The sequence below is a fragment of the Furipterus horrens genome, unplaced genomic scaffold, assembly GCF_987537825.1.
Source record: "Furipterus horrens unplaced genomic scaffold, mFurHor1.1.pri manual_scaffold_15, whole genome shotgun sequence".
NCBI classification, from domain to species: domain Eukaryota; kingdom Metazoa; phylum Chordata; class Mammalia; order Chiroptera; family Furipteridae; genus Furipterus; species Furipterus horrens.
This window is the reverse complement of record NW_028327185.1, coordinates 7,856,769-7,878,216: the sequence shown is the minus strand read 5'-3', so window position 1 is coordinate 7,878,216 and position 21,448 is coordinate 7,856,769. Positions and strand designations below refer to the sequence as shown.

General features: G+C 40.2%; 1 protein-coding gene and 1 long non-coding RNA gene across 2 annotated transcripts in view; one reads left to right on the top strand and one right to left on the bottom strand.

The window, feature by feature from the left end:
* The window catches only part of IARS2 (isoleucyl-tRNA synthetase 2, mitochondrial), a 32,477-nt gene that overhangs the window by 8,500 nt on the left and 2,529 nt on the right, over positions 1 to 21,448 (bottom strand). Inside the window, exons 3-15 of the mRNA XM_090263387.1 lie at positions 19,474 to 19,633; positions 18,353 to 18,501; positions 18,219 to 18,268; positions 18,029 to 18,138; positions 17,856 to 17,946; positions 17,429 to 17,544; positions 15,989 to 16,158; positions 15,188 to 15,278; positions 14,107 to 14,258; positions 12,049 to 12,209; positions 4,832 to 4,934; positions 4,121 to 4,214; positions 590 to 698 (exon numbers count right to left, since the gene is read on the bottom strand). Coding sequence (XP_090119513.1) covers positions 590 to 698; positions 4,121 to 4,214; positions 4,832 to 4,934; positions 12,049 to 12,209; positions 14,107 to 14,258; positions 15,188 to 15,278; positions 15,989 to 16,158; positions 17,429 to 17,544; positions 17,856 to 17,946; positions 18,029 to 18,138; positions 18,219 to 18,268; positions 18,353 to 18,501; positions 19,474 to 19,633 — 1,556 coding nt within the window. The remainder of the gene's footprint in view (positions 1 to 589; positions 699 to 4,120; positions 4,215 to 4,831; positions 4,935 to 12,048; positions 12,210 to 14,106; positions 14,259 to 15,187; positions 15,279 to 15,988; positions 16,159 to 17,428; positions 17,545 to 17,855; positions 17,947 to 18,028; positions 18,139 to 18,218; positions 18,269 to 18,352; positions 18,502 to 19,473; positions 19,634 to 21,448) is intronic.
* Positions 8,682 to 10,141, top strand: LOC149992336 (uncharacterized). The gene is made up of 2 exons (XR_016508288.1): positions 8,682 to 8,830; positions 9,326 to 10,141. It is a non-coding gene; the product is annotated as an uncharacterized LOC149992336 (long non-coding RNA).

Genomic DNA, 21,448 nt, shown 5'->3' with positions numbered 1-21,448 from the left:
TAGAAGAAAAACATCTGTTCTCTTGGCTTATAAAAGCATGTTCTACAAGAAACAGCTATTTAAACATTTCTGGAACGGGTTCTCATTGTAAGATAGCAAAAATCTTGAGCTCCTTAAGAATCTTTCAGCAATTCTCGACAACCAAGAACCCCAAATTTAGTAAAATTCACTAAAGGAATGTTTCCGTGACCTAGCCATTTCAGGACATCCCGAATACAAGGACGCTGCGCCCACGGCTGTCTGCAGTGACCCAGAACACCCTTGTATTCATCCCCCCCAGTCCCGTGTGACCGCTCTGAAGATCGGGCTCTCTGCAGGCCTCCCCACTTCCGTGGTCAGTGCTGAGCCCCCTCTTCTTGGAGTTACGTCCTATCTCAGTGACAAGACTTCTTCATACGGTTACCTCCTTTCTCTCTCTCTCTTTTTTTTAACTTCCAACTCTTACTTCTCTCATGAGCCTGGGGACTGTATGCTAATGGAAGGTGGCGATCGACCATACATACTGTTCAGCACAGGGCACCGCATACTGGTGAGTACCCAGCAGAAATACTCAGTGTGCTGACGTGTTTAGCTAAGGTACAATACTCACTTAAAAGGGGCCTTTTTCCTCGCTGCCACACTTGTTAACAGGGAAGACTGAAACCAGCCGCCAAGCTGGTCTTTTCCTTCCAAGTATAAATCTGCTCTTTGGTCCGTACCTCGAAAATAAGTATTAACACGTACAGAAATTTAATTAAAAGAGGAAAAGAAATGAATACGTATTGAAGTATTGAAAGGGTAAAAGTAATTATATTATTATTTCATGTGTCATGCTATATCCAATGGGTAGACTGCATTCACTGGAGCTGTTACCCTCTCTGCCAATTTATTAATCAAGATAAAGAAAATAAACCTTGGAGTATGAACTTCCAAACCACAGGAAAATTATAATACTATCTAAATTAGGGCTGGGTTCATAATTACCAATAGCAGTATTACCAGTTAAATATTTTACGAAAACAAACTACTTTATTTTTATTTTTATATAACTTATCAAATATTTGCTGAGGACCTAACAACTTTACATGTTAATTGATTTGACTTGCACAGTAACTCTACAAGGTAGGTATTATCATCTTCCCCATTTTATAGATGAGGAGGGTAGACCTCAGAGGTTTTATTACTTGTCCAAGGTTACGCAGATAAGAAGCAACAGTAGGTACGGATTCTGAACCTAGACAGTCTGGAGGGCATGTGCTTAACCAAGAAATTAAATCAGAAGAAAATGTCTTACGAAGAGTAAATTATTAATTTCTAATTTGACATATGGCCGAGTCAAAAGATGGCCAAATGATAAAGAAGCCCTATTAGCCAGGGGTCAGGGTAGGAGGTGGCTGGGATGAATGGCAGAACAGAGAGGATTTTTAGGGCAGTGAAAATACTCCATGATCCTACAATGATGGACACATGGCTCTATACATCTGTCCAAACGCGCAGAATGCACACCACCAGAAGGAACCCTGATGTCAGTTATGGACTCTGGGTGATGCTGATGTCAATGCAAGCTCACCGGCTATAACAAGTGGATCCCCAGGTGTGGGACGCTGACTGGGGAGGCTGTCAGCAGGGGTGGGGGTGGGGGCGGGGGGACAGACAACAAAAGGCATGGGAACTCAGCTCGCCGCTCCATTTTGTGAGGTACCCACAAGTGCTCCAAAAAAATCTATTTAAAATATAAAAATAAATCATGGGGTTCTTAAAAAAAAAATCACTGCAGTAATTAATGCCTTTGGTAAATGTTTAAAGAATGGTTTAGAAATATAGGTATGATTTATTACCTATATACGATTCACTTAAAAATGCTGCTCCCTTTTAGAAGTTTTCAAGTTTCAATTTCTTACGTTCTATTGACCTTGAACAATGAAACACAAACTTGAGCTGGTGTTAAAACTTGTAAGACAAAGCTCTTTCACTGCTGTAAAATCTGTCTGCCAAAATTAAAACCAGCTATGTATGCTATATCATCACCCAATTCTTCTCATTAAATAATAGTAGATACTGATGAAGTCTGGAGTTAAAACTAAGCTCAGAATCAAGCTGATTTTATTTTCCAATAAATACTCTCAAGGAAATAGGCATAACGTCACTTCCTATTGGACTTGATACAGACCATTTGAGAAAGAGACAGAAGTACAATAAACCTTTTCAGGAAAGTAGGTGACTTCTTGTTTTTGGTTCTTTTTTTTTTTTTTTTAAAGGCAAGCCACCTTTGCTTTACGGCTTTTTAAACTGTGAATTCACCTGGTGTCTTCACTCCCACTTCACTGTTACTGTCCAGCTTTTGAGGCTTTTTTTTTTTTTTTTAATCACAAAAGAATAACAGAGGAAAATGGCCAATTAATCTAATTCTTATTGCTTAATCTTGTAAGATTATTTACTTTTTTGAGGAGGAATATGATATGAGCTCCAACCTAAAATCAGGCTTACGCACTCTCTGTGAAGGTAGTTTATGTTCTGACAGCCTCCTACGCATGCAGCAGACATCTTTCTTTGAGTTAATTACTTAAATGTGACAGGGAGGGACAGGACCGTTTGCTGGCCAGGTCCATTTTGACCACTAACTTCATTTACTTTATAAAGTCTTTGTGCCACTACTGTTCTGAGACCACCACCGACTGGGAACAGAACGGCTGAACGCTGTCAGCACCACGGACAGCGGCACGGGGCCTTAAGGGCCGCTTCCTGCTCTTCAACCCTGTCCCTGGCTCCAGCGTGCGGGCGCTGCACTCAGTCATGTAAAGCCACTGCAGCAATTCCAAAGCGGCAGTGCTGGAGCAGCAGTTCCCCCCAAGGCCGAGGCAGCTCATGAACTCTGAAATATACGACGTAAGCACGATGTCACATAATGGCACACCCTGAAATTCCGGATGCTGGCCCCAATGTGGCAGTAGGGAACTTTTTCCTGTTTATAGTCTAACACCGCTTAATTTACCTACCTTAAGTGGTGCTATTTGCCTGCATTTTAAATATAAGTTAGGAACACAAAGTACCTAAACTTGCACTATTTTCTCTTAAATATGGAGAAACTTAAATAATTCTGAAAATTACTACATAAAAACTATAAAAAAGGATTAATACGTAACTTACATTTGGACATTATTATGATGCATATTTCAGCCATACTAAAGTCAATACCAATTTTCTTGTGTTTTATGTTTCAAACTTCCTAGACTCAAAGGCCTAAAAGGAACACGTTTCCCTGCAGCAACCACACTGCTGTCCTCTCCAGAGCGAGGCGTGAACCCGAAGGACACCCCAGGTAAAGCCTGAGGACGATCCCTTTCAGTCCCGTTAACAACGGCCCCTGTACAGACAAGCTTTGTCCCACATCCCCTCGCCCCAGAAAGCAACCAGGATCTCTCAGGGGCAGAGCTGGGCCTGTCAGAGCGCCCCCTGCTTCCTGGGCACCTCGTCCCCGACCTGACCCGCACAGAGACGACCGGCCACTCAGTCTCCTCAAGGACATTTCTGCCCACGCGCCTGGACACATTCTCTCACGTGTGCCTTCTCCTCCTGCTGCAGTTCCTGCCGGTCACTCCTTTCCCTTCAGCCAGAAGTCAGACTTCCCTTAACCATGGGTGGGTGTAAACTTAGCCAGTCATTTGTATGTGGGGGTGGCGGTGGGGGGTGTGGAAAAGCAATGTAATGAGAACGAGTCAGAAAATGAGGACTGTAAACCAGGGACTCGAGCTGATGTGACTGTCACCTAATTTGCCTCTAAGTCACTCAGACCCTCCTCTGAGAAATGATGGGGTCGGACCACTTCACCGATGTCCAAACTTTGTTTTATAGAACTGGTGCCTGGGGGCTGCTGAAGGGCCAAGGGGTGGGAAGGGGGGAGAAAATCCCCAGCTGTATCCATCTTACATATGGGGGTTCTATGTACAATTCCCTTTGGGAAAACGAAGTTTACAAATCTTTAGATTAAGTGAGCTCCAAGGATCTTTTCAGATCTAAAATTACATTAGAGCAGATCTTCCAAATAAAGCAAAAAGAGTCATTGATTACAGATGTCTTCTAAGTAGCATTTATATATTCTCAAAACTGCCTGATCAGTATATAAACTACTACTGGAAATTACCTGGAAGGACATAAGACCATGAAGTGCCACTATCAAACCAGATGTCCAGAATATCCCGACCTGGCACGAATTCCAAGGCATCAGCACCCCCAACCTAGTAAGATAATGTAAAGCATGACCATTATGCAAAAAAGGAAGACGATAAATACCCCAAAATGTCAGAAGAAAATGAAATGCTTACAACCATTCAACTCACATTTTAAAATACAATTTAAAAGATTTAGAAATATTTCACAATCACAGCGGACTCATTTGCATGTAAATATGCCAAGACCACTTAATTTACACATTTATTAATGTAAATACAAACTGTTTTTATCTTTTGCTTTTGTTTTTATTTTCTTGAAATTATCTTCCATTTTGGATTTCTGGTGTCTGATGCCATCGGTCCCTCTACCTCAGATCCTACAAAGTCCTGCGGTACCAGCGCTGGGCACCATCCCCACAATTACAGTCACTTAACCAAGTCAGTTGGAACTTTGGCCCTCAGGGACATAAACAGCCCTCACACTCTACTGTGACATGAAATGCTAAGCTTCCCTAGCCAGACAAAAATGTCTGCTCTCAAAGTGCACTGGTCTCTCATTCACAGTGAGCAAATGCATCCACTTGACATGATAATGCACCTACTTTTTTAACTCCCAAGAGTCCCTTCCGTAGTTATTAAGTCATGCCACACACAAGGCTGATAAACAACCAGCCGGAGTTTACCTGAGATAGGACTTCCTCAGGAAGAAGCTGCTCAGGGGGCAGAGTCCACCAGACATCACTGCCACGCTCCTCCACGAGTTTAACAATGTGCTCGATGGTCTGGCTATTGGGGGGGGGGGGGGGGACGGACAGAATTGTTCCATTACCGCGTTGTGATTAATATCAAACATTTCAAAATTAAAAAATAGTAATATTTTTTCCTGTCTGCAGGAGATTTCCTATCTTTCCCCCCAAACTGCAGCGGGATTCTCGTCAACCACTTGCTGCTCGGCTGTCATCCTAACTCAATATAAATAACAGCAAAATATCGGAAATAAAATTAAGTCACATGTAACGCCTTATAAGAAGAAAAAAGACTTCTCCTAATATCTCTATTTCAGGCCCTTATTTCCCTATTTCTGTCCATCTATTTTCTATTCAAGTTCCTGTAGTCAAATCCTCCTAATTATCTCCCCACGATTTCTGCCCCAAGTAAAGCAACACATTCTGCCAGTTCTACTTTTGAAATACTACTCAAACTTGTTCTTTGACCTCAGTAATACCATATTAGTCCAACATCACTGCCTCGGATACATTTAGACAGTTAATTTTGTTAACCAATTACTAAAACACATACTATAATCGTCGGCAGCCGTCCGTCTCGAGAGACGATGGTGTAGCTTCTTAAGAGTCTATCTGCACCGCCGAGAATGGCTGTGCAGTCCGACTCGGGAGTGACACGGTATCTGTCTCCTCCCGTGTTGAATCGACATCTTGTGATGACGCTGAAGCTACAGAGCCTGGGCAGGGTAATATGGAGGGTCTGCTGTTGCCCATGCAGCAGACCCCCCTCTCTTCGCAGCTGAAGGGTCCAAGGGAAAGACGGAGTCGATACAGCTTGGCTTCAGGTGCGCCGCAGGAGTTGCCGGTGTTGACTACAACGTCAAACCGCCTTAGGGACTCCGGCTCCGGATTTTCTGTTGGGGTTTACTCCCTTAGCCTTTCCCCTGAAGAGGTATGCCGCAAGGCAGCGGAGGTTTTTTGGAGTCAGAGTTTTCCTTCTCTGAACATACTATAATAATGTCATTAAAATAGGCCTACTAAGGCCAGCTTTTCTATTCTCCTCCTCTCTACCAGAGGCCGGCAGTGAAAGTAGCTAAGAATTAACTATAGGTTCAGGAGAGTAGATGAAAACGAAATGAGCAGGTAGAAAAAGCTTTACGGTCTTAATCTGAATCACTGTTTATTAATCATGACTGTGCAGGGCAAATCATTCAACCTTGTTGGGTCTGATAATTCACAGATAAGTAAAGGGATTATTTTTAAAATGTGGGAAGCAAAAATCAAGTGGGTTGTGTAAATTAAACATGCTCTGCACACTGAAATGAGAAATACCTTCCAATAGCAAAATATCACTGTGAAGCAAAAGAAGCTACTGAAGAGGGAAAAGTATAATGCAACCAGCATCAATTCTGAAAAAAGTATAAACACCAAGAATGTTAAAATGGGCTCAAGTCTGTGTAGCTAACATGGTCACCCATTTCAGGTGGACTTTAACAGTAAAGATAAACCTCTGTGATGAGACCATAAAAGCTTGGTGCAATAACTATCTAATTATATGACAATATTTAGTTACTTATTACTATTTTATGCAGTTTGTACAGAACACTTTATCAGGTAAGAAAATATGAATATACTATAACAAAAGATCTGATAAACCTAAAAAAAAAAAAAAAAGATTCTAGCAAAGTACATTTATATACATAAAAGTACAGCAGATATGCTGTAAAAATGAGTCACAATTTCAGATAAACAGTAAAATAAAATAGAAAACCAGTCTCCAATGTGTTGGCAATACACAGATTAAAAAAATACAGAGGTAAAAGGAGATGGTTCAAATTTTATATTCATTTAGAAAATAAAGCAGAAATGTTGGGGATCGATATTATCAATCAAAACAGGCATGGACACGTACACCGCAGATCCCAGTTTTCAAAGCTCCTTTAAGCGCTCTAACTGGATTCACAGAAAAACACTGAGGAGCTCTGTCTGTGCCTCCAGGCTCCTTAACAGCCAAGAGACCATGCAAGTAACACAGTTCAAGCCAGGCCTTGGAGTCCTGCCTCCTGAATCATGGTTCATCCGTCTCCACTTCTCTGTTCAGCCTCTGGACCTCATCTAGAAGGACAACCACTGTAGTACAAACTCATACTCCCATGTCTCCCAGGTTTGCTAAGCAAAGGCAAAAAAACTCTTATCAGCCAGGCAGAAGGAAGCCGGGAGCCCGAGGTGGCGGTGGGGCCCCAGGAAGTCTTGGAAGATTAGTGTTGACAGAACCCCCACGGAGTCCAAAGACCAGACTGGACCTGCAACTTATCAGATACTGACAGGATACGTCATTCTTTTTCTGAGCTTCATTCTCTATGAACACGGGAAAGCTGTGTAACACATGTTAATCTTTAAAAAAAAGCTTAATATTTTAGTAACTTCCAACTACAGATGATACTTACATATTCATTTTAGAATCTCAAAGTCAACCCTAATGAGACTGAGTCCTTTTTTGTATCCCTAAATAGCAGATAATTCAATGAAGATTCAATATTATATTTTAAGTATTAGTGAACTATACTCAGGTATCTACTGAGTCTATAAATAAAAATACCAAACAAAGGTTCCAATTTGTGGCTGGCATATTATTAAGAAACTGTAAAACCCCACCACTTCTAGAAGAAGTAAAATTCATCTTTTAATTGCTACATTTCCTCAGTTCTCTTTTGAGATATTAGACAACTATGTTACTTACATTTTTAAAACAAAAACAAATTAAAGACAATTCTGGAGTTAGAGGATAAAAACTGAACAAAATTTATGAGATGTAAGAAGGCAGGTTTCAAAGACAAAAACTTCCTCACATTCTACACAAATCAAACTTCAAGTGCACAGAATTGGTATCGCAAAGCGAAATCTTCGTCCTGATTTGTACTCTGGGGGTCTGAATGATCCTAAGAAATTCTGGCACAGAGTCTGAAAAACAGAACTTGCAATAAAAATAAACACGCGCATACAATCTGCAAACGAGGTTTGCTGGGCTGCAGATAGAAATAAATTCAGTGTTCAAACTAAAGCTGAGAAGATAACTGGGGGAGAAAAAGACGAGCAAAGGATGCACAGGCACCCAAAAGATGCCCATCATAGCTCTGTAGCAAAAACCGAGCAACAGCCGAATGTGGGATGGGCTAAATTTATACGATTTCCATAAACAGGGAACTAAGCAACCATTAAGGACCGAGCTCTCATTTTTAATGGCTGTGAATTCATTCTTCTGAAATTGACTTAAGTTATTTCTTTGCGTCATTGTGTTCCTTTATGAACAACTGTTTCAGACCTCCTTCCAGTCATTATCTTTGTACAGACATGAGACCTCCAATTTCCCTAGGATACTCAGAAGTGTATGTTTTATAACAAAACTGAGATCATGCTTTAAAAAGGTTTTAAACATTTTCTTAGTGATATTAAATATTCCTCAAAAAAATATAAGAAGTCAAAATGGATGTTTGAAAATTTAAGAATGTTCCCATTCTGTTACTCTTCTGTACCGAACAGTTAGGTTGTAACCTAAAGATCAGTGTGAATTACTGCTGATGGGTCGGTGGAACTGCTTATCAGTACATAACCTGTGTGCTCCATTTTAATGCTCCATTTCATTAAGCAAAGAGTCCACCCTAAAAACTTTGTACTTGACGCGAGAGCCTTATCTAGACACATGCACGACGCGTCCCCAGGTTAATCAGCGAAAGTCCCTCGGTAGTATGAGCAAGTACACGCCAACCAATCACCCTGCATCTTGATATCAACTGGGCTGAAAGCTTATTTAGCCTGTTCCTGGCAAGGAAGCAGCACTAGGGTTACCAGGTGATGAAGAAACGGTTGCTGCCTCCCAGGGTTCCCTGACTTCTGTCTTCATAGGAGCAGAAACGTAAGGACACGCAGCTCTGTGCTTCTGTAAGTTACCGGACGAAGGTAAGAGGCTGAATGTTTCATATCTGTTTACCAAATTTAATTCTAGAACATGCTGATATTTGTGATGGAAACTCTTTTTTAACTTAATGCTACTCTTGCGTTTGGAAGGTAAGAGGCAACAATTTTGAAGAAATTTTTCTTTAATAAACATTATAATTATTTTTTTCACCAAAAGATCATTAACATGAACAAAACTCTGAGGTAGCTAAAGCTTACACTCAAATTAAATGAGCAATTCCCTGCCTATTTCTAGGAAATTTCTCACGATTTCCAGAAATAGGAGCTAAGTTCCTTAAATGCATGTTACCTACTACATTAATATTGTTAAATTAATTATAATCATCTGAAATGGTGAATGAAATTTAGCAACTTCTTTTCCTTCCTAGGTAGCAGGTGTTTCTCTATTTTATCTTTTTTTATGCTAAAAAGTATTTATTTTGTCTTTATTAACTAGAAATAGATTTCTACCTAAATTATAATGGCATTCAATTACAGATTAAGAAAATGACCAATGATGTTAAAGACAGAAATGGAATTACTTGAGAAAATACAGTATGAATATAAAGTATAGATGAGACCATTAATTCAAATCAAAATTAAACATCGGAATTTCAAATATGCCAGTCACTAAACTTATTTAGAATACGAATGCAGATTTTCTTCTGTGACATAAGTATACGTCAGAGATTATGTATAGACTTGGATCAAGAAGAGCTGAAGGCATCTTGTGAAATACGCAATGGAGTTATCAAGTGTAACAGCAACTCCATGTGGACTGTGTACCCATTCCCAGTGGAGCTGCTGTTACTATTGATGATTTCCAACTCGCCACAATACAAAGGCACAGCCAAGAAGACAGAAAGTCACCGTCACTGTGACTCTCATCTAAGTCAAGTCCCCTTGCCTATCCAGCCTGCCACCTGCCCGCCTGGACTGGTCTGCCTCTCCCTTCGGTCTCCCCCGCCCTCTGTGCCTTGTGTCAAGTCGTGCCCTAGCTGACGGTGCACAGGAAAATGACCTATGAATTGACAGACTGTGGCTAAGTGTGTCTGTCATTTCTGTAGGCCAATATTCTGTATACCTCTGCTTCTTCAAAGTCAGAAACCAACCAAGACCGTGCAAGCAACACAAGAAAATAATCTGTAACGCAACCGTGTAAATGTATTGACTATAAATAAAGCATAAGTGGTATCTGATGAATATTTGCTTGCTTTTCTGATGATGCTCACATTTATTTCACTCAGCTTACTGATCAATCAACCTATGTACCATTTTACTGTCATGATCTAATAAACCTGTTTGCTGTACTTACATATGGTTTACCCTCCATCAATTCAAGGAAATTCCATATATACATATGGTCTACCTCAAACAGTTCATAGAAATCCCCTTAAAAACTTGTTCTGCAAATACTGAAAAGAATAAGAAACCATGACAGTGGCTTATAAACATTCCTTAAAAGAAAACAGCCTAGTGTAGAATTTTAAACAACACTTGTATACATTTATCTCAACTTTAATTCTTAGTAGGGGTAAAAAGATATTGCCAGTTTATATCTGATCAACCTCTCAATTAAAAAAAACATAAGCAACAATATTTAGGCCAAAGAGCTTAGCTCCCAATTTTAATAAAATCTCAATTGTAATAGAGTTGTAATAAAAAGCCTTAGAATGACTTCCTGGTCTCCAGAATCTAGCTTCTTTTCCTAAAACACACCCTCACTCCTCACGCCTACGTACAAGCTTGGTATTCGGGTCTCACTACGGTTGGCCCCCCAACCACTCCTCCTTCCTGCTTGGTTCTGGAACCCCCTCACAAACACTACTGCCCAGTATGGGTCCCGCACCCACACTACGCTCTCCCTGTCCGGCTCCTTAGCTCCTGCTGATCCCAGTGTGTCCCCGCATTTCCTGTCTAATCCGAAAGGCCCCACCCAAGTGCGCAGCGTTTGGGAGTGAAGCGGCCCAGCCGTTCTGTGGCTCCATATCTGCCCCCGGGTTAGCCCCGCTCCGCCCTGAGCCCTGACGCCTACAGACAGGGCCAGCTCACGAGCGGCACGGGAAGAAGGGGCACAATGCACATTTCAAACGGACAAAAAGCTTCCACACCCAACCTGTGGCTGTCAGTGATTAAAACAAACCAAAAAAAATATGCCTTAATCAACATTTTAAAAACCTAAAATACACGTTTGCAAAAAAGTGCTACCTGAAGAGGTACTGTTAATGTTGGCAATGAAAAGGGAGCCTTTTCACAAAATCGGCGACACACCCCAGCGCAGGGACGTTTAGCTCTGGGGCCACAGCCCCTGAACTCCCAGTTGCTCGATGGCCACACCCTCAAAAACCTCGCCTGACGCTAACGACATGTGAGCATGTTTACCAAAACGTGCGCCAACGTTTTACTAGTCTTACAGAAAAATTTAATAAAAATTCCATTCACCAAATGAAATCAGAACTACTAAAGAAAGATAAAAAAGCCCATCCCTAAAAGCAGTGATTACTATTCCCTTCCCACAGCCGTCGTTAGCGGCGGCACCGATTTCCTGGAAGGTAAGGAGCCAGGGGATCCTCGCTCTGGGAGTGGGGACCCGGCAGTCTCGTGCACGGCCCCCCAGGGTCTAGGGCCTGGACTGGGAAAACTTTCTTCTCCTGTGTTAGCTTTCCTGCCCTGAATTATTTACTATGTCCATGGATTATCCTTCCAAATTTAAAAATACTAAATAAATAAATAATTGGGAATGGAATCCCTAAAAGTAATTTTGTACCTTTAACTATATAGTTTCTTAAATTTTAAAGCATCTAAACAACGACATGATGCCACTTTCACTGAGCAGGAGGACAGACTCAGTAAGAAAGTGACCCTGATTCATAAAGAAGAATTACACACCAGGACTCCCCCTACACACCGCCTGCCTTTGCGACCCTGACAGCTGTCTGGCACAATGCCCGGCATACAGGAGCAGTGCATTCACACAGGAAGAAAATCAGAGCCTCTGCTTCTAGGCATAAACACCGAAAAGTGTAGTTGTTAAAAGTGCGATCGTATGAAAGGATCTTCCTCTCTGAAATTTATATTTTATTCCCTCAAATGAGCATCATTTTAGATTATTTTATTTAACATATATCAGGAGTTCTCAATAACCCACTATTGTTTTTTTTTCCATTTCTGAAGAAAACACAACTCACATTAAAATGCTGAAAAATTTCAGAAAGTTCTACCTGTTGATCAAGAATTCATCTTTGGTCTTATGATGGAACACGGGGATTGGGACACCCCAAACCCTTTGCCTGGAGATGCACCAATACGGCCGCCGGTCCATCGTTTCAACCATGGCGTTCAGGGCTGATCCGGGAATGAATTTCACCTTTTTTAACAGGTCCTGCAATTGATTCACAAATCAAGTCCAGTGAGAGAAAGCAGAACAAATTTTCCAGAACCAGCACTATCCTAATATAGTTCTTTACTTTAGATACTTATACTCATTCACATGACCCCTCAGAAAAACCCTAAACTAAAACTACAGATTTCAGAGCAAATGCGGCAAAGTTAAATCAAGGCCACAAAGTCCTAACAAATAACATCAAGCGCTGACGTGACCTTTGGAGCATGTGACAGAAGATTTTCCAAGGACCCTAGATCAAAAGTAGTAATAACAGGTTTAGCAGAAGTATATATATACTTCATTAAACTACAGTTAAAACCAATTCAAACCTGAGTTCCACCATTTTTTTAAATGCTTAAAAAAAGCTACTGTCAAAGTTGACAAGGACAGCAATATAACCTAATTTACATAGAGTTTGGTTCAAAACATAAAAACACCTCAAAATAACTTCCTCTTTTCTCACCCTCTCTCAGGAGCCCTCCCTCTTTCCATTCTGCAAGGGGTGCAAATTACCAGCATTTGATTTCATATCATTTGTCAATTATTAAAAGAGAAGTTATGTAGCAAAAATGTTTGGTAATAAGCTCAAAAAAGCCCAAATTATGTTAACTTCATTTTTTAAAATCTCTTTATCCACGAATAAAAGCATTTCTTGTATTTCCAGCTTCATGGTTAAATAGTTTCCTCACCTGAAAGTCCCTCCCCCAAAGCCATCTGTAGCACCACCTACTGGCAGAATGGCAATATCTGCAACTCAGTTTGATTAATGCCCGGTTTCATAATCCAAGAAATGTGAATATTGATGGATATTAGATTTTGTTAAGGAATAACTATTTACTTTTTAAAGTGGTGATAATGGCACTGGATTTAGTTTTAGAGAGTCTTTATCTTTCAGACTCACATGCTGAAATATTTCTGGAAAAAAGAATGCCTGAAATGTGCCTCAGAATAGTCCCAAGAGGAAGGAGTAAAAACTGAGCAGTGGGAGGTTTGTAGGAACAAGCAAAACTGGTCCTAAGGTGATCACTGTTGAACTTGGGTGAGAGAAACGTGGCAATACATCATTCTATTCTATTTCTGCAAACAGCAGCTGAAAATTGTATATAAAGACATTTTTTAAAAACCTGGCTTCAGTGTATTGCATCAGAGTGAGGTGTTCTACAACCCGAAGTCTGTGGAGAGCTAGAAGTTACAGATGTTAACAGTTACAAGCAAGGGCTTTGTAGGAGAGTGTAAACACAAACAAAAAGCAGCCCATGTCACAATTGTCCACTGAATATAAATATAGAAAATGTAAATTGCTATGCACAGCATTGGCAAGAGCCCCAAGCTACCACCCCACTAATGAACCAACAAAATACAGTAATATCTTAGATGCAAGTACAAAGCTGAAATACATATTAGTATTGAGAACATCTGTTATAATGTATTAGCACAAAGCAGCAACTTTGCAAATGGACTGAATTTCAATCTTAAGGAAGCAAATGGTCTTAAAGCCTTTTATTGAATCCTTATGTGCCAGATGACTGTTCCAGAAACTCTTCTTCACCTGTTCCACGAGGTGGGCATTATTATCACCTTTACGTACATGAGGGAACTGAGGTTCCGAGAGGCTGAACAACCTGCCAAACTCAGCTCTTCCCTCATTCCAGGCTACTTTCACTGAAATGGCAGGAAATTCGGGCAAGGTCACTGGCCCCCTTTCAGCCTGATTTTCCTCATGTGATTAATGAAAGAATGGAAATCCAAGGCCCTTCCAGATCTGAAATTCGACAGTTTTATGCACCACCAACAGCAACCCCGTCCACCCCCAAAACCCTCCCTCCGCTGACATGCAGCTCTTTGATTCTGAGGACATGAAAACCCAGCCCTCAGGGAAGGGTGCCTCTCACACCTTGGCCGTAGTCTTGAGATCCGTGATATCTACAAACCACTGCTTGCTGGCACGAATAACCACGGGCTTCTTAGTCCTCCAGTCATAGGGATAGCTGTGTACCAGCTTTTCCTCTTTCAACAAATTCTTCGAGGCCTGAAGCATCTTTATAACTTAAAAAAAAATCAGTAAGAGTTTGCATTAGACATAACTTCAAAGTGCTACGAAACCCTAATAACTCTCTACACTCCTGCGGAGTTCTAGGTCTGGACACACAGGTGCCGGGAAGAGTGGCCACCTCGCAGGTATCAGAGGCATTCCCTGGGACTCTCCTGGCAGAAAACGTGGGGACCGAAAAACCTTAATCAGAATCCAAAGTATGCCGTTCCCTTTACTCCAAAGGAAAGGTGAACAAGAGGCATTCAGAATTCTGCCTTTGGAATTCAGTCATAATCCCGCATACTAGGCTCCTAAAATGGTGTCCATGTGTTCCAGAAGAAACCAGATCTAGTGAGGTCAATTTTATCTCCCCACCACATATACTCTAGGCCCAACTCCTAGGACACGTGACTGTGACCTTATTCGGAATGAGGGTCTTGGTAGGTGTGTCAACTTAAGATGAAGTCACCCTGGATTAGAGGGAGCCCTAAACCCAATGACTGGAGTCCTTATAAGAGGAGAGGACACACAGACACACAAGAGCAGAGAAGGGTGTGGGACAGGGGAGGCAGAGACTGGAGTAACTCAGCTATAAACCATGGAATGGTTTAAATCCAGGGATTGCCAGGAGCCCGCCGAAACCAGGAAGAGGCAAGGAGGGGTTCTTCCCAAGAGCGCTCTGAGGGCGCACCGCCTGATTTCGGACCCCTGGCTTCCAGAACTGTGAGGGAATACACTTATCTGAAGCCACTAAATTTATGGTAATGTGCTACAGTAGCCCCGGGAAATTAACACGCCAGGTCTAATTAGCCCCAGTTGTTAGTGTGGGCAAAGAAAGCTTTCCACAGTACTTTGCTGAAAGCATAAGATGAAAGCGTAAGTCAAGGTTATTGGCTATCGTTCAGAAAATAGAGATGTATGATGTCACCATCACAGCACTCACCCACGTCGGTTCCCTCTTCAAGGACAGCCTTGTTCTGAAGTTCAGGACCTGCAGCATCTGTGAAAACGCCATCCTCATCCACTAGACAATCCTACAAAGTGTCATTTTGAACAATTAAAACATCACAACACTTTACCTTATGACAATATCTGGCAAGACAATATATATAAAACACCTTTTTCCCTACATTGAAAATTTGGGGACTTATTCAGTTACTAAGAGATGTAAGTTTATACATTTACATGGACAAAGGCAAGATATCTTATTAGAGCAGAGATCTATAATTTAACAACAAAAACTCATACTAAAAATCATTTTTAATTTGGTCTCTATTATTTTATGAATCTATGGTAATGTACAACACAGTGATGGCTTTCAGACTTGCCTTTAAATGGCAAATCTTGCTAAGTAATTGATGTGTGTAAAATAAACTTAGGACTATTTAGTTATAAAACAAAACAAAACAAACAAAAACAACCTGTTCTGTTCTTTTCAACTAGTAAAGCTAGTAAAATCCACTTGCCATTTTTCAAGGACTAAAAGTAATTTGTCTATGTGACTTCATATTTGAAAGGAAAAGCTGCCCTGATTTAATACAGATTCTTCAATTTTAACTTTGTGCTGATTTTGTGTTAAGTGTAGGAATTCTCTTTTCATTAGTATGAATTAATGAAGCTTTAGTGAATTGCACAGATCTGAGCATTTCACAATTACGCTGACAAAAATGATTGTTTATTATTAAAAACTAACAGTGTTAGCTAGATTTGTCACGTTAAGTCTACAGAAGCAGGGGACAAGTACCGTGGACAGGCCGTGCTGGGAAGCTACACCGTAGTCTTCCATCCCATGAGCTGGGGCTGTGTGAACCAGCCCTGTCCCTTTGCTCATGGTTACATGGTTTGCAGGTAGAAGAGGAGAGGCTTTATTGGGAATTAAAGGATGAGTGCAAGTACCGTTTTCCAAATCAACACCTGTGGGCAAAGAAAACCGCAAGTAAGGGTCATCTCACGTGGCAACCCTTCCGCCTCCTTCAGCGGTGCAGGCGAGAAGGACAGACTCGGGGACAAGACCGGCCCCACACCTGGCTTCCCCTTCACTTGCTCTGTGAGCTCTAAACAACCAATAAGAACAACTTTTTTTTCTGCAAAGAAAACCCACCCCACACAAATGATCCCATTGTAGCTGTTCAACATTCCTGCCACCTTAGGAAGTGTCAGCCTAGTTTGCCAGGGATGGAAGGTACCCCTCTGAAATGTGGGGGCTCCAAATGGCAACACGGTAATCCTTCCCACAGTACTCATCTGAAACAATTCTGCCATCTAGAAAAATGATCTTAAATTTAACATTATCACTTTCAAAACCCTTGTGAGAAGGCCATTCGGCTCCCATGACAACATCTAACTGGTTGAGAAAACATTCTGTGGCGTGGGCGGAGAGGGAGTAAAGAATATTCCGGACCCTCTACCTTACCTATGCCTCCGACAAGGACTAAATGGGATTAAATGCTCAACATTCTGTAGCTTCTTTCCTGCCTTTGACATAAAGTCCTTTCTGTTTCTGTTTACACTGTTTACAACTCTAATTGGCTTGTATCTTAATGGATGCATTTAGAGGGCTTCCCTATTAGTGAGGCAATCTTCCTGTTTTGGGGATATCTCATTGATGTAAAAGAATTTTTTTTTTTTTTTTTTTTTTGCTAAGAAACTCAAAGATATATCATCCCTAAGGATCAAAGGTAATTCTAAACTTTCCTAGATTCCCATAGCTATATTTCAAAACCAGTCCCGAACTGTCGCCTACTAAAGATTCTTTTGATTAAAGTGCTGCCTTTGGACTAATTTTCAGAATTTATTTAATTTCCTTAGTAAAACCATACGCCAAATAAAAAAAATAGTTCTTTCCTTCCTTGCTCTTTGGATGACATAAGATAAAAAGAATTTTAGCAATTTAATTTTGGATATTTGTACATACTACAACCTACAGAGAACATTTGTCCAATTTTACCTTGGATATTTGCCAGAAATTTTTTTAATCTGTTGTGCCTTTGTCAATTTTCATATTTTTCTATACTCCTATCATGTTTAATCTATATTCTCCTTTAGTGGAATTACTGTCAAATATATTCCAGAGAGGCAGAAACCATTATCTGTTTTAATTCAGAATAAGCAATGTTCAGCAAAGTACTTAACTCAACCCAATATTGTGATGCCTATGATGGTCAGAATATCTATAAATCTTCACCTGAAAATGTTGAAATAACCTCAAATGTTGTTTGCAAAACAGAAGCAACAGATGTTACTTTATCTGCTGCCAGTATGTACAGGTCTCCAGATTTCGAACATTTCACAATGGCATACCTAAAATAAAATTTTAGGATATAATTACTAACAATGAGAAAAGAAAAGCCACAGGTAACATTTAAAATGTTTTATATCATTTTAGAAAAACTAACTTCAAAATCAAAAAAGTACTATTTTCAAAGGACTTCAGCCCTTACATTTGCTTTGTTTTCCACAAAAAGCTGAAAATATCTTAAAATCTATACGAACATAGTCAAGTTATAATCCACTAACTTTTAAGACAATAATAGGGATAAAATACAAAATAATGCTAAAGATGGAACGGATCCCTTCTGTGGATAAAACAAAAAACGCAATACTACACCTACTTTGCATCTGGCATATAACAAACAGCCTGATTGGCTGGAATTGTCCAAGGCTGTGTGGTCCAGACTAAAAAACTAACAGGAGATGAACCATCTGCAAAAATAAAATTTCAAATATGTTAGCAATGGTTACAATGCCATGACTTGAAAAAACTGGAGTGATGAATAAATCGTACCTAACAGAGGCGCCAACTTAGGAGCAGGTTTCAGAAGAGGGAACTTCACATAGACTGAGCGACTTACATGCTCAGGATTGTATTCCAACTCTGCTTCAGCCAGTGCAGTCCTAAGGTTTAAGAATATTAGACATGAATATTTGGAAGACTCATGAAATTTCTCCGTTAATGAGCAAAAACACATAAATACCTGGACGAGGGAGACCAAAACACAGGTTTGTAAGATCGATAAATCAGGCCCTAAAAAAAGACAGAGATATTATATGAGAGCTGGAATTTTGTAACATAATCTAACACACGTGAAAGGAAAAAGTACTTCATTACCTTGTCATACATTTGGTAGAAAATTTGCAACTGCTTGGCCTCGTATTTTCCGTCAAATGTATAGTAGCAATTACTCCAATCTGCCATTATTCCCCAACGAATAAACGCTGACTTCTGTTTCTCAATTGCTGCTTTAGCAAATGATCTAGCTAAACAAAATAATGGGGGGAAAAAGAGCTTTTGAAAACCAGTAAATTCAAATTCTTAAACATGATTTAACATATATCTCTTTAAATGTGGGTATTTGTACACAGTTTTGACTCTAAAGTTTATTTAACAGGAAAGTTATTTTGAAAGTTTAAGGTGTTCAAACTAAAATTAACTAGAATTTTAATAGTTAAAATTGTTACCATCTTCTCTATTTCCCAGATTTTATACAATGACCTTACTTTTAGAAAAAAAAAACACTGGAAGTCAGGGCATATGCCTAGGTTGCAGGCCAGGTCCCCAGCTGGGAGCGTGTGAAAGGCAACCACACATTGGTGTTTATCTCTCTCTCTTTTTCCCTCCCTTCCTCTCTCTCTAAAAATAAATAAATAAAATCTTAAAAAAAAAAATACACTGTAAAAATTATTCTTCAAATTTCTACATTTAAAACAAGATCAGAGAATAGATTTCATTATACAAAAGAAATTAATCAGTACATGTAGTCAATACCAGTGAGTTTCAAAAAGAAGCAAAAGATCTTCACAATTGTATCCTAATATACAATACTTTAACATACACAAATTCCTAGCTGACCCAATCTACTGACAAATCCAATAAGAGATGAATTTAAACTATATTTGTATCTTAGAACTTACTTTTGTTTTATCACCTGAAATAGGTCAACAGCCCTAGGCAGGAAAATAAATAAAAACATTAACCAAAATAATAATTTCCAAGTACCTTGGAAATGCTGACTAATCTTTCCTTTAATCACTGACCATAAGTTCTCACAAAGGGCAATTTAAGAAATCTGGTTTTTCTGTGACAGAAAGTGGTTTCCAACAGATTTCAGTAAAACAACAAAAAACCAAAAACAATACAAAAGACAATAAATCTCTTTGATAAAGCCCAGACGTTTCCAAGGACCCAGTGTTTACGACTACCATGTTGAAACAGAAACAGGGATTACTCACCTTTCTCTCTAATCTCCACTGCTGAAAGATTCTGAGCTTTTCCTCCAAGTTCCGATAATACTTTTATTTCAATGGGTAACCCATGACAATCCCAGCCCGGCACAAAATGTATTTTGGAACCTCTCATCATATGGTATCGATTAGCTATGTCTTTCAAAATCTGCAAACGAAATGCTAATCATCATTCATACATGAAGCAGGAACCCAACAATTTACATTATGAATATTTTAAAACACAGAGAAAGCCCAATTTTAAAAGGATTTATATAAAGTAACCTATTAAATGTCCTATTCAAGTTCTACATAAATACAAGAATAACAAAAATCTGAAGTTTTAAAATGCCTTAACTTCCCAGAAGAAATTAAAGAATAAAAGGTTTCAAAGTGGAAAACATTATGCCCCAAATTACTACTTTGTTTGGAATATGCAAATAAGCAGTCTATACTACCTGTTTAAGAATTGTTATTGTCTAATCACTATGCTCTATACCTACAACTAACACAAAATTGTACAGAATGTAAAATGTAATTGAAAAAAACATTTTTAAAGAAATAATTTTAACTTTCTAACAACCAAAGTCAATTACAATTTTGCTTTAGTCCTGTGAAAAACATAATTAACATGAATAATTCAATACGGTTTTTTTTGGGGGGGGGGAAGTAATGCCAAGTGAATTTATAAAAAACACTCAGAGAGAGTATAAAATATGATAATTATTTAATCTAATAGAGGTGAGAACTATGAATCAGTAATGAAAGGTGAGTTCACAAAGAGCCTGTAACGAAATTAACTGTTTCCTGGATAACAGACCATTTCTAATTACTAGAACCTCAAAGTAATCACGAAGCAAACCGCAATCATTCTTACCCTTCATGGTTGAAAGCAGACAGAAAACCTTGATGATACACAGGAAAGTCAAGTGAATTCTCTAAGAGAACCCATAGTTCTTACTCAACTCGTTTACTATTTAAAACCAACATACTGGCCACTCATCAAGAATATAAAACCCACGCTGGACAATATAGGCTGATGAGCTATCTGTCCTCTAAATGTCTATTTAATATTCCCCCTCTGAGTGTCTCATCTCATTTCCAAGTTACCAGGCCCTGATCCAAACTCCTGATCTTCCTCCGTAAAATGATCCTCCATCTCAGGCAATAGCTACTCTGTCCTAACTGTTCAAGACAAACCCCGTGGAAGCATCTTTGTCCCTTCTCTCTCTTATACCCTGCGTCCAGCCCATCAGCTCCTCCTGCAAATGACACCTACAATCTATTTCTCTCTCCCACCACTTCCATGGCTCCCTGGGCCAAAATCACTGTTGTCTCTCTCCTGAGTTACTGCTATGGTCCCCTGACTGGTCTCTATTCCCAAACTCCGTCTACATCTGCTGCCAACACAGCAGCCCAAAGAGATCCCATTAGAAAACATAAAGTAGACTGTGGACACCTCTCCTCAAAATCCTCCAATGGCTCCCGATCACATTCTGAGTAATATCCAGGGTCTTGCCCGTGGCCTACCAGGTCTGGCCCCTGCTGCTTCTCACCAAATCGTCTGGCCTTCTTCCCCTTCAGAGCAGCCACAGGGGTCTCCTCCCACACACGGGAAAGTGCTCCCCTCCAGGTCTTTGCACCTGGCTCCTCCCACCCCAGTGAGCCTCCACAGCGCAGGCCCTTGCTGAGCGCCAGAACACAACTGCCCCCTTTTCAGAGAGAGACATCCTACCTAAACCGAGCTCAAAAAGCGCAGTTTGCCCACCTGCCCCGCCCCCCAATCGTTCTTCCCTGCTTTTATTTTCCTCCATGGCATCTACCACTATTGTCTTAGTAGTCCGGGCGGCTGTAACATAATAGCATAGGCTGGGCGGCTTCAACAGCAGACATTTATTTCTCACAGCTCTGAAGTTAGGGGAGTCCAAGGTCAAGGCGCTCGCATCTCGCTAGGCCTGCTGCCAGCTTCACAGTCCACCATCTT